At 56.8% G+C, this 12569-nt stretch overlaps 1 protein-coding gene across 2 annotated transcripts in view; it reads right to left on the minus strand.

Annotated features, from left to right (window-relative positions):
• IL3RA (interleukin 3 receptor subunit alpha) overlaps positions 1-12569 on the minus strand; it is a 19084-nt gene continuing 6515 nt past the window's right edge. For both annotated transcript variants that reach the window (XM_040266421.1, XM_040266422.1), the window contains exons 3-12: positions 9606-9733; positions 8958-9072; positions 8111-8240; positions 7366-7544; positions 6522-6640; positions 4728-4754; positions 4018-4138; positions 2360-2459; positions 651-732; positions 1-355 (exon numbers count right to left, since the gene is read on the minus strand). In XM_040266421.1, the coding sequence (XP_040122355.1) occupies positions 281-355; positions 651-732; positions 2360-2459; positions 4018-4138; positions 4728-4754; positions 6522-6640; positions 7366-7544; positions 8111-8240; positions 8958-9072; positions 9606-9733 (1076 nt within the window). In that variant the 3' untranslated portion in view covers positions 1-280. The remainder of the gene's footprint in view (positions 356-650; positions 733-2359; positions 2460-4017; positions 4139-4727; positions 4755-6521; positions 6641-7365; positions 7545-8110; positions 8241-8957; positions 9073-9605; positions 9734-12569) is intronic.

Genomic DNA, 12569 nt, shown 5'->3' on the forward strand with positions numbered 1-12569 from the left:
GGCAATGCAACCATTTAAAGACAAACTAGGCCAGCCAACACACTGGACATTTGGGAGTGTCCAGGAGGCTGTGCGCCATTGCGGGGTGACCCCCTACCTCCAGGGGGCCCGTGACAGGTCAAAAAGTTCTTTATTTGAGAAATAAGCACAAGAGGCAACCCCCCAGTCAGGTGGGCCGGCCTTGCCATCCTCAACTGTGCAGCACACGACCGCGCCCAACCGGGCCCGGCTGTGCGCCCTCCTCTCGGGCGGAAAAACGAAGCCCCCGGTTGCATCAGATTCATGCTTCCCCCAAGACCTGCACCTGGACCACCGCACACTCCTCCTGGCTCTCCTGCCCGGGGTCCCAGGCCATCTGCAGGGTGCAGGGGGTGGGGGTGAGTGGGGGTGCAGGGTGCGGGGCGGCAAGGGTGTCCCGGAAAGCCTCGGAGAGCGCAGGGGCCCGGACAGGGCAGCCCTGCCTCGGGAGGGGGCTCCCAGACCCGCGCCTCTGGGGCGAGCTTCCCTGCACATCACGTTGCTCGGTGGCCGGCGGCCAGCGGGAAGCGCGCCCCCGCCTCCGCCCCCGCCCCCCGGGCGCGGCGCCCGGCCCCCGACCCCCCCCCCCCCCGACAACGCGCGGCAGCCCCCGCGCAGCGCCTGCCGCCTACCATCGTCTCGTTCTGAAAGCTGTCGCCGACCGGGTCTTTCACGTGAGGGACACGCGGGAAGAGCTGCCGCATCACCGGCCACCTCGGAGAAGAGCCGCGCGGCGGGTGTGAGACCAGCGCGGCACGACGGGGCCGCGGCGCCCCCCAGAGCGCCCCGGCCCAGCCTGCCAGCACTCGGACTCCGCCCTCCGTTGGGAGGCGGGGTCTTCTTCCCCAAGCCCCGCCCCCCACCATCCGGAGACAGAAAGCAGAGCCTTAGCAGAGCGGCGGCGGCTCGGTCAGCTCCTCCGGGCGCCTCCCCCGAGCGCCTCCCCCGAGAGCCTGTAAGGATGGAGGCCGCCCCGGCCGCCCCATCCCATCACCGCGGCAACCTCCTCACTCCCAGTGGCGTCTACGGGGAGCGGGTGGTCCCCCTCCGTTGGGGCTGCGGCCTGTCCACGCCCAATCCTAGCCCCTGGCTGGGCTGTGTGTGTGTGTGTGTGTGTCTATATATGGAGTCATGTGTGTCTGTGTTTCTGGGTATGTCTGTCTGTGGGTATGTCTGTCCGTGTGTGTATGTGTGTGTCTGTGTCTCTATGTATGGGGTCGTGTGTATCTGTATGTGTCTATGTGTTTCTGGGTATGTCTGTCCGCGTGTGTCTATGTTTGTGTCTGTGTATCTGTGTGTCTCTATGTGTATATGTATGGGATCGTGTGTGTGTGTGTGTGTTTCTGTCTCTGTGTGTCTGTATGTGTCTGTGTGTTTCTGGGTATCTCTGTGTATATGTGTGTCTGTGTGTCTGTCTGTCCGTGTGGTTCTATGTCTGTGTGTCTCTGTGTGTGTGTGTGTGTCCAAGTGTGTGTCTCTATGTGTATATGTATGGGGTCGTGTGTGTGTGTGTCTGTCTCCTTGTGTCTGTGTGTGTCTCTGTGTCTGTATGTGTCTGCGTGTTTCTGGGTGTGTCTGTGTGTCTATGTGTGTGTGTCTGAGTATCTGTGTGTCTCTGTCCGTGTGTGCGTGCGTGTGTGCGTGTGTGTGTGTGTGAAACCCGAAGCTTCCCCAGGCAGGAGCTGCACCGAGCCCCAGGGGCGCACGGATGAGGCTGAGGGCGCAGGCGTTTGGAAGGCCCCGCGGGGGCGCGGTCAGGGGTGAAAGGGCAGCACGCCTGCTGGGCTCAGGAAGGCTCCCTGAGGCCAGTGCGGAGGTTGCTGGGGGCGCTGGGGTGGGGGCCCAGAGCGTCGCGGCGAGGAGTGAGGAGCACAGTGCGGGGGGCGTGCGGGGACCAGCCGCGGAGCCTGGCCGCAGACAGCGCGCCCCACGCGCACTGGGGGCCCGGGGAGGCAGGGACACCCCCGCGCCCCCCGGATGGCGCACTGTGGACTTTGGGCTCCTTGGCTTCTGCAGGAGGCAGAGAAGAGCCGGGGGAAACCGGGGTCCTGTCGATAAAAGACCGCTGGGGACCCTGGGAGCGGCGACCGGAGACCCCGGGGTGCGCGTCCCGCGGCCACGACGCAGGGCGCACGGGTCCGGGCGGGGGCGCACGGGTCCGGGCGGGAGCGCGCGCCGCCGGGCCTGTAGGTCGCGCTCCACAAAGTGTCAGCCGCTCAGGGGGGCTCCTGTGTCCGTGGAGATTCTCCAGACAGCGGATACTGGAGTGGGTTGCCCGTGCCCCGCTCCAGAAAAAAATTTCCGGAGCGCAAACCCGGGAGGGCGGGCGCGCGGGGCTCACCTGCGACAGAGGAACACGAACCCCACCAGGAGCAGCGCCCCGAGCGGGGCCAGCAGGTACACCAGCCAGAGCGGGAAGGACGCGCTCTTGCTGCCACAGTCTACGGAAGAAGGGGCGGGCTGCAAACGTCGGGCGGGGCCCGGGACGCGGCCTCCCTGCGGGTCTGGGGACTCAGGGGCGCGCCCAGGAGCGCGATGCACCCCGCGGACATCAGCCACCTGCGCCAGCTGCCCAGGCCACGCGGGAATCCTTCCCGAGTCGCCAGAACACCACTACCCAACCGCTGCCCCCGGCACTGACCACCAGATGGAGTCTGGCGCACAAAATGTGCCTGCCGTGCGGGAGACCCGGGTTGGGTCCCTGGGTTGGGAAGATTCCAGGAGAAAGGAATGGCAACCCACTCCAGTATTCTGGCCTGGAGAATCCCATGGACACAGGACACAGCCCGTGCCACTGGGATCCCTTGGGCTGGTGTTTCCCATGTGAAACCTCACCACCGCCTTCCCTGTGGTGTCCTGGATGTGCCCCTGCTTCAGCCTTTGAATTTAATATATGGTCATCAGGGATTTTTCACATCCCTTTGGATTTTTTTTTTTAATGCATTAAAAAGTTTATCTTCTGAGAGTTTCGGCAATGGCCGTCTCCACGCGCACCTTGCGTATATCCATGGAAAAACTTGGGCGCAAAGTCTACCAAGGATGGGAGCCGCCAGCCCAGGGATGGACGCCCGGAGACCCCAGAAGCTGGAAGAGGCGGGAAGGACCCTCCCCTGGAGCCTCTGGACGGAGCTGAGCCCTGGGACCCCTTGACTTCAGACGTTAGGTATCCACGGCTCGAGGAGGGTGTGTGTCTGTTGCTTAAGCCCCCGTCTGTGGTCATTTGTTACAGCCGCAGCCCTCCCCTCGTGCCAGGACACTCACGCCCACGGCCTCAGCCTGGAGCCCCAGGTTTCCTTCTGGGTCAGGTCAGGAATGCTGTGCGGCCTGGGGCCAGATAGGAGGTGCGGCTTTGGAGCAGAGCTCAGGGACACCCAGCAGCTGTTACCTGGGGAAAGCCTTCTAACTGGGGAGGAAAACCCGTCCCCAGGGGGACTTTGGGTGGAGACACAGACCCCAATACCAGCCCATCCCCAGGGGGACTTCGGGTGGGAGACAGACCCCGATACCAGCCCACACCTCTCGTATGATGGGCTGGGCTGGGCTGTGGGGCTGAGTGGGATGTGGGGGTGCAGGGGTGCTCTCCCGGGACCACCTGCTGTCTCCCGCCCTCCGCAGTTCGGCCTGGGTCCCCGGAGCCCTCTCTGGGGGACCGGGTCGAGGCGGGTGGATGGTCCCCTCTCCCTGGAGCAGGCGCGTGAAGGGGCAGTGATGGTCAGCATGTCCAGCAGGCTGCTGCCCGCCAGGGATCCATGCCTCCGTGACCCCTGCCCCAACACACACTCCCCCCAGCCCCTGCCCACCCCTGGAGAGACGCGAGGGGCGTCCCCCTCACCGAGGTGCTGCGGGGCGCTCCACCGGCCCGTGAAGGGGCAGTGATGGTCAGCATGTCCAGCAGGCTGCTGCCTGCCAGGGATCCATGCCTCCGTGACCCCTGCCCCAGCACACACTCCTCCCAGCCCCTGCCCACCCCTGGAGAGACGCGAGGGGCGTCCCCCTCACCGAGGTGCTGCGGGGCGCTCCACTGGCCCGGTGGTCTTCTCCCGAAGAACAGGGAGTCCATGGCCTTGACCTTCACCGTGTAGGGTCCCGGGTTCCTCAGCCTCAAGGACTTGAGCTCCGTCTGCAGTTGAAAATCAAGCAGACGGAGGGGAGAGACCCCTGCAGGTCTGGGGCTGCAGAACGGGGGCTTGGCAAGGGGCGAGCGGGGCCTCTCCAGATTCACGTGTAGGGGGTCCTAACGCTCAGAGTCTCAGAAGACGCCTTTGTTACGGAACAGGGTCTCTGCAGAGGTGATGGGGTGCGGGGTCTGAGATCAGCTCCTCCTGGATGTGTGTGGCCCTAAACTTGACGACAGGGTCCTCATAAGACACGCAAGAGGGGAGACACAGACACAGAGGAGAAGCCATGTGGAGACGGAGGCAGAGACAGGAGGGAGATGCAGGGACAGAGAGACAACTGCGACGGGTTCTGCACCGGCACTCATAACTCCGGTGGGAACGGCAGCCTCTGCGGGTTAGATGCAGTTAGTTGGGCGTGACGATGCTGTCCCCGAGTCCCGAGGGATGTAGCCGCGAAGGAGGGGTATGTAGGTGATAATGCCCGGTCCGTGCACCGGAGAGCTTCGTCTCGGAGGGTCTGGACACTGATTGAAATGAGGAGCCTGTGCTTGGGACAACAGATTGCAGGGGGCACGCGGGGTGGATACTTACCTCCTCTTTGTAGGCAAGCTCCTTGCCCTGTAAGAGAACAGGAGGGCGTGGGAGTCTGATCCAGACCCAAGAAAGGCTCTCATCGGTCCGAGCGGTTTCATGGTCACAGAAAAGTCGGCACTAAGCACTCACTGAACAGAAATCACAGATGTCATACGTATGCGACGGTCCAGGCAACAACATTGGAGTGAGTTGCCAGGCCCTTCTCCAGGGGGTCTTCCCGACCCAGGGATCGAACCTGGGTCTCCTGTGCTGGCAGGCGGATTCTTTACCGTCTGAGCCGCCAGAGAAGCCCCCGAAAGTAATAAATAGAGGTGACTGCTTATAATGTGTCAATGAATGAAAAAGTGCCTGGGGAAAGGACAAATGAGGAGCTTGGGATTTATATACACGCACTGCGGCCGTGCATGCACTCGGTCGTTTCCGACTCTCCGCGACCCCATGGACTGTAGCCCCGCCAGGCTCCTCTGTCCACGGGATTCTCCAGGCAAGAGTACTGGAGTGGGTTGCCAGGCCCTCGTCCAGGGGATCTTCCAGACCCAGGGATCGAACCCAGGTCTCCTGCGTTGCAGGCTGATTCTGTACCGTCTGAGACAAACTCCTCCCCTGTACAGGCGTTAATGTATGATATTTGCTTTTCGCTTTCTGACTTACTTTGCTCTGTATAAGAGGCTCTAGGCTCTCACGCCTCAGTAGAACTGACTCAAATGCATTCCTTCTCATGACTGAGTATTATTCCATCGTCTATATGTGGACCACATCTTCTTTATCCATTCCTCTGCCAGTGGACATCTAGGTGGCCTCCATGTCCAGGCTATTGTAAAATAGGACCCTCCAGTTCTTGGTGGATAGGATTCCTCTCTGTGGCCATATTTCAGGCATCCTGTTCCTCAAGCGGTGTCGAACTTGGGGACCATTATACACGTAGGTTCTACGAACACCCGGGCACGTGGGGAAACACTCGGATACCATCTTTGGTGGGGAGGAAGGATTTCATTTCTCACACGGATACTGCAGGCTCTCTGACATAGGGCCAGGTGATGCTAGTGGTAAAGAAGCTGCCTGCCAGTGCAGGGGACATAAGACACTTGGGTTCAATCCTGGCTCAGAAAGATCCCAGACAGGAGGATGAGCAAACCCACTCCAGCGTTCTTGCCTGGAGCATCCCATGGACAGAGGAGCCTGGCGGGCTGCAGTCCATGGGGACGCAAAGTGTCGGATACAACTGCCGGGAGTCAGCACAGACGTGCGATCAGAGGGTTTCCACAGTGTCTGTTTCAGCCTTTTTTTTTTTCTATCACATCATTTGTCTCCTGAACAAAGACAGCTGAGCATGTCTCTTCCACCCTAAACAGGACAGAAAACTCTCCTGCACGTTATGACTTCTTTTCCAAGGTCAGTCTTTCAAACACCCAATTCCTTTTTTTGTTTTTGCTCTCTCAATTTTTTTTTTTCTTTCTGGACCATTCTTAAAGTCCTTATCGAATCTGTTTCAATATTGCTTCTCTCTTATGTTCTGTTTTTTCTTTTTCTTTTTTTTTTTTTTTTTGCCTCAAGGCATGTGGGATCTTAGGTCCCCAACCAGGTATTGAACTCACACTCCCTGCACTGAAAGGGGATGTCTTAACCGACAGACGGCGGGGGGAGTCCCGAACAGCGAATCGCTTCGGGTTTCACCGCAGCTCAGTTATCTGACGGTTCCTCTTTGCTTCGGACGCTTTGACTCCCCCCAAAACTCTAGAGTGCCGGGCATCAGACCACAAGAGATGCCCACCCGGGAGGTGGCATTTGTACCTTCTGTATCTCAAGCTCATACTTGATGTCTTCAGTAAAGAGACTCCTTACTTCCCATTCGATGAAAGAGTAGTTTTCGCTACACCACTTTTTTGTGATGTTCGGGGCAGCTAATACTTCTAGGGGAAGAAAAAAAAAAAAAACACACACAGTAAAGCACAGGAAAAAAAATTGTTTTCCAAAGATAATTTTAAAACAGGCCTCCCAGGACTTCCTCCCCTGTGGAGCCATCCAGTGGATACAAATCCATCTGCCAGTGCAGAGGACAGGAGTACAATCCCTGGTCCGGGAAGATCCCACATGCCCTGGAGCAGCTACGCCCACGGGCTACAACTGTTGAGACTGTGCTCAAATCCGAGTGCCCTAGAGCCTGTGGAAATCAACCCTGAATATTCATTGGTAGGACTGATGCTGAAGCTGACGTTCCAATCCTTCCACCACCTGATGCAAAGAACTGACTCACTTGAAAAGACCCTGACGCTGGGAAAGATTTAAGGCGGGAGGAGAAAGGGACAACAGAGGATGAGATGGTTAGATGGCATCACCGACTCAACGGACATGGGTTTGGGTGGACTCTGGGAGTCGGTGATGGACAGGGAAGCCCGGCGTGCTGCAGCGCACAGGGTCACAAAGAGCCAGACACGGCTGAGTGAGTAACACACAGCAGCCCCCAGCTCGAGGCATTTGGTTACAAAGACCCTTGGTGTCACCCTTAGGTTACCCTTTGGTTCCAAGGGTGGGGTACCCTGCCCCACTCTCCGACACAAGATGCCAGCATCGCAAAGCCAAGGAACTGCAGGGTGGTGGGGGGGGGCACGTGAAGGACGTTTTCACGTCTTCTCACCAATTTCTTGCAATCTATGGATCATTACGCGGCAGGGGATTTCGGAGCCACCGCCTGTACCATTCACCAGGAAACGGAACTGAGCTTGGCGTTGAGGTTGAAGGGAGATGCTATGAAAATGGCACTGCACGTTGACGCCCTGCTGGTTCTTCGTGTACTTGGGACACTGCCACGTCTCCCTGGACCGGCAACGGGCACGTGGGGCCGGGACAGGGGGCGACCCTGAAGCTCCGCCCCCAAAGCCCCGCCCCTGAAGCCCCGCCCCGAAGGCCCGCACCCTAAAGCCCAGTCCTGAAGCCTCGCCCCCCAAACCCTCGCCCCTGAAGCTCCGCCCCCAAAGGCCCGCCCTGTAAAGCCGTCCTGAAGCCCCGCCCCTGAAACCCCATCCCAAAGCCCCGCCCCACCCTGAAGGCCCGCCCCCTAAAGCCCAGTCCTGAAGCCCCGCCCCCAAACCCTCGCCCCTGAAGCTTCGCCCCCAAAGCCCCGCCCCAAAGGTCGGCCCCGTAAAGCCCAGTCCTGAAGCCGCGCCCCTGAAACCCCGTCCCAAAGCCCCGCCTCGCCCTGAAGCCCCTCGCTGAAGGCCCGCCCCTGAAGGCCCGCCCCCTAAGCCCAGTCCTGAAGCCTCGCCCCCAAAGCCCCGCCCCTGAAGGCCCGCCCCCTAAAGCCCGGTCCTGAAGCGCGCCCCTGGGTTTGCTGGGGGCAGGGCTTGGGGCCGGAGCCCAGCGGAGCGCGAGGTCACACCTACACGGGCTGCTTCAGGTAGAATCGGTATTGCACGTCCGCCGGGGCCTCCTCGCCCACCGCCCAGCTGCAGCTGAGCTGATCCACGTCGTGCACCCGGCAGGTCAGATTGTCCGCGGCCGCCCGGGGGTTGCCTTGGGGTTCGCCAAGAAAAGGGAGGGGTGGGGAAAGTGAGCTCCTCGGTCAACACCAGGGTCCGGCTCTGTAGACCACCGGGAACTAGACCCTCTCTCCCGAGAAAAACCGCCGTGCAAAAGAATATGAGAAAGAATATACGTGTAAACCACGGAGTCCCTGTGCTGTTCGGCGGACACTAACTTGGACGGCAAGGAAAGATAACCAGTCAGTCCTCAAGGACTCAGTGGACGCGAACTGGAACATCAGTTCAGTGCAGTTCAGTCGTTCAGTCGTGTCCGACTCTTTGCGACCCCGTGGACTGCAGCACGCCAGGCCTCCCTGTTCATCACCAGCTCCCTGTCCATCACAAACTCATGTCCATGGAGACGGTGATGCCATCCAACCATCTCATCCTCTGTTATTCCCTACTCCTCCCGCCTTCAATCTTTCCCAGCATCAGGGTCTTTTCAAATGGGTCAGTTCTTTGCATCGGGTGGTCCAAGTACTGGAGTCTCAGCTTCAGCATCAGTCCTTCCAATGAACACTGATTGGACTGATTTCCTTTAGGATGGACTGGTTGGATCTCCTTGCAGTCCAAGGGACTCTCAAGAAATGGCCTTTTTCCCACAAAGCTATGACCCATCCATCCAAGTTAAAAGTCATTATCTCAGTATTCAGAATGCTAATGGGTGATCAAAAGCAAACGAAACCCCAAGAGAGCATCTACCCCTCACCTTGCTTTGGATACAGAATCCAATCAGAGAACGGTTGACCTTTCATCACCTTCACGGTGTAGTTTTTCACTTCACATGACAAGTCGCCAAGAGTGCAATAGGGGTTCTTTGTTGCCTGAGAGAGAGGAAGCAATTTATTCACAATAAAATCAAGTCACCTGGAGATCCAACCAGTCCATCCTAAAGGAAATCAACCCTGAACTTTCACTGGAAGGACTGAGGCTGAAGCTGAAACTCCAATACTTTGGCCACCTGATGTGAAGAACTGACTCATTGGAAAAGACCCTGATGCTGGGAAAGATTGAGGGCAGGAGGAGAAGGGGACGACAGAGGATGAGATGGTTCGATGGCATCACCAACTCGATGGACATGAGTTTCAGCAAGCCCCAGGAGTTGATGGTGGACAGGGAAGCCTGGCCTGATGCAGTCCATGGGGTTGCAAAGACTCAGACACGACTGAGTGCCTGAACAACATCATTTTCAACTGCGCTTGTCTGTCCAGCTGCAATATCTCAGCTCCTTTTCACACCAATCGTGTCCAGTAGGTATCACTGTGGATGTCTTGAGCCGTGGTGCCCATAAATGACCCCTGGGCCCGAGGGTGGAACCCATGTCTCTGTGATGCTAAGTACATTGAAGACGGCTTACCTTTCTTAAAATTTTTGAATTGATGTAACACCCAATTTCAGACACATTTCCGTGCTGGTCCCAGACCAATCTTTTTCTTTCTGGATCTATCCTTAAGTTCTTAATCGGTGGGTCTGGATCAGAGATGGCTACAGAGTGGGAGAGAGACACACAACGCTTAAACTGTGTGTGGGGAGTCAGCCTTCTGGGAAGCTGAGTTCTAGGCCGAGACACGGTTGCCAGGAGCAACCACGAATTTGCACAAATTCAAAGTCAACAATTTGTAGCATCTTAGTGATCCCACCTTCTCACAAACAATGGGGGGGAAAACATCGGGAAAGCAGGTCACCTCTCCCATCCTTGTTGTTAGAAAATGTACCTTTCTCAGCCGCACATGTTGAAGAAAGCTGTGTTCATGTGGCTGATCCACTTTGCTCTATGGCTGAAAAGAACACCGCATACGTGCGTGCTAAGTTGCTTCAGTCATATCTGACTCTTCGCGACCCCGGGGACTGCAGCCCGCCAGGCTCCTCTGTCCCTGGGATTCTCCAGGCCAGAGTACTAGAGTGGGTTGCCCTGCCCTCCTCCAGGGGATCTTCCCAACCCAGGGGTGGGACCCACGTCTCTTACATCTCCAGCTTTGGCAGGAGGATTCTTTACTGCTGTGCCACCTGGGAACCCCAACCATCTTTAAAGAAGGCGAGCAGAGCAGACCTTCACCAACACACCCTTTACAGAATGGGTTTACAGGATGGGTTTACGGGATGGCACCCGATAAAACGTTAGCAGACGCACAGAGAAGCAGGAATGTGTTGACTCTGACCAGAAATATCCGGGCTTAGAAATCGTCCCGTTGGGACCTCCCTGGTGGTCCAGTGGTTAAGAATCCACCTTTCAGTGTAGCGGACGTGAGTTCTATCCCTGGTCACGGAGCTAAGATCTCACATGCTTCGGGGCAGCTGAGCCCACACGGTACAACTATAGAGGAACCCGAGTGCCACAAGTAAGACCCAAATAAATGTTAAAGAAAGAAATCACGCCATAAATGGCAGATGATGAAAGGAGTGGAGAAGTCTGTTAAAACAGCCGTTCCGTTCACTCACTCAGTCGTGGCCGACTCTTTGTGACCCCGTGGACTGTAGCCTGCCAGGCTCCTCTCTCTGTCCATGGGATACTCCGGGCAAGGATACTGGAGCGGGTTGCTGTTCCCTTTTCCAGGGAATCTTACTGACCCAGGTTTTGAACCCAGGTCTTCTGTATTGCAGGCAGATTCTTTACTGTCTGAGCTACCACGGAAGCCCAAAATAAATAATAATAATAAATGAATAATAATAATAATAAAAGTAAACTAGAGACAGTCTAGTCAAAGCTATGGTTTTTTTTTTGCCAGGAGTCATGTATGGATGTGAGAGTTGGGCTAGGAAGAAAGCTGAGCGCTGAAGAACTAATGCTTTTGAACTGCTTTTAGAAAAGACTTCTTGAGACTCCCTTGGTCTGCAAGGAGATCCAACCAGTCCATCTTAAAGGAGATCAGTCCCGAATATTCATTGGAAGGACTGAAGCTGAAGCTGGAGCTCCAATACTTCCACCTGATGCGAAGAGCTGATACATTGGAAAAGACCCTGATGCTGGGAAAGACTGAAGGCGGGAGGAGAAGGGGAAGACAGAGGATGAGATGGTTGGATGGCATCACCGACTTAATGATCATGAGTTTGAGCAAGCTCCGGGAGTTGGTGATGGACAGGGAGGCCTGGCGTGCTGCGGTCCATGGGGTCGCAGAGAGTCAGACACGACTGAGCAACTGAACTGAACTAAAACTAGAGGCCAATATGCCTTATCACATAGATACAAAATCCCTTTACAAAGTGCGAGTACGTAACCTAGGGCAACATATAAACCTGGTAATACCTCTTGACCCAAGACACTTACTCTAAGAATGCAAGGGTATTTTAACCACCACTATAATCCACCCTTTTTAACAGAAACCCGATGATCTCCTCAACAGAAGCTGGAAATATTTCGATCCTTTTTTCATTTATTTTTTTCTCTCGTGGCCATCCCACATGGCATGCGGGATGTTAGGACCCAGAGCAGGGATCAAACCCGTGTCTCCTACACTGAAAACACGGAGTCTTAACCAGTGGGCCCCCAGGGAAGTCCCAACTTTTGTTTCTCTTTTCTGAATATTTTGACAGCATTTTAACACCCCTGAAGATTAAAAGCTCTCAGCAAACTAGAAATGGAAGAACACGTCCTTCCACTGAAAAGCTATGAAAAATCCGTGTGCTAATTAAGACTCAGGGGTGGAAGACTGACCAGTTCTCCATATGAGTTAGCGCTTCCTTCTCTTCCACTGTCTCCCGTACCCACAAGCCCCTCTAATGCAGTTCCACCAAGGTTGTATTTTTAGGAGGGCTTGAAGGGTGGGTCATGTAACGATGTCGCAGCCTGCAGCCCGCTTCCTTCACCGTGTCTCCTAGAGAGGCGGTCACTTCCTGCCTGTGGTCAGTGGCCCCTCCTTACCCACGGGCGTGATATGATCCCAGAGGGGGCAGCAGCCTCAGCCCCAGGACAGTTGGGGGCAGAGAAGGGGCAGGACGAGGGGGGCGGGGCCGCAGCCTGAGATGTGAAGTAAGCTCCGTCCCCGTCTAGAGCCTGCATCTCCCCGGCCCTCTGGTCACCAGCTGTGGTCATGGGACTGGTAGCGACACGGAGCAGCGGACAGAGGCAACCTGTGGTCCTTGCTGTTGCGGCCCCTGAAAAACCGCCCTGGGAAGCCTCTACACACTCCTCCGAGGAGATGATGGAGCCAGCTGGGGTGGAATGAACGCTGGTCTCTCTCCACCCTCCCCCACAAACCATCAGAGGACCTGAGAATCGGACCTTCTCTGGAAACAGGGTTCTTTGCAGTACGTGATGGAGTGAAGGGTCTGAAACAACGTCCTCCTGGATGGGGGTGGCCCTAAACCCAAGGACAGGGTCCTT

The sequence above is a fragment of the Oryx dammah genome, unplaced genomic scaffold, assembly GCF_014754425.2.
Source record: "Oryx dammah isolate SB20612 unplaced genomic scaffold, SCBI_Odam_1.1 HiC_scaffold_23, whole genome shotgun sequence".
NCBI classification, from domain to species: domain Eukaryota; kingdom Metazoa; phylum Chordata; class Mammalia; order Artiodactyla; family Bovidae; genus Oryx; species Oryx dammah.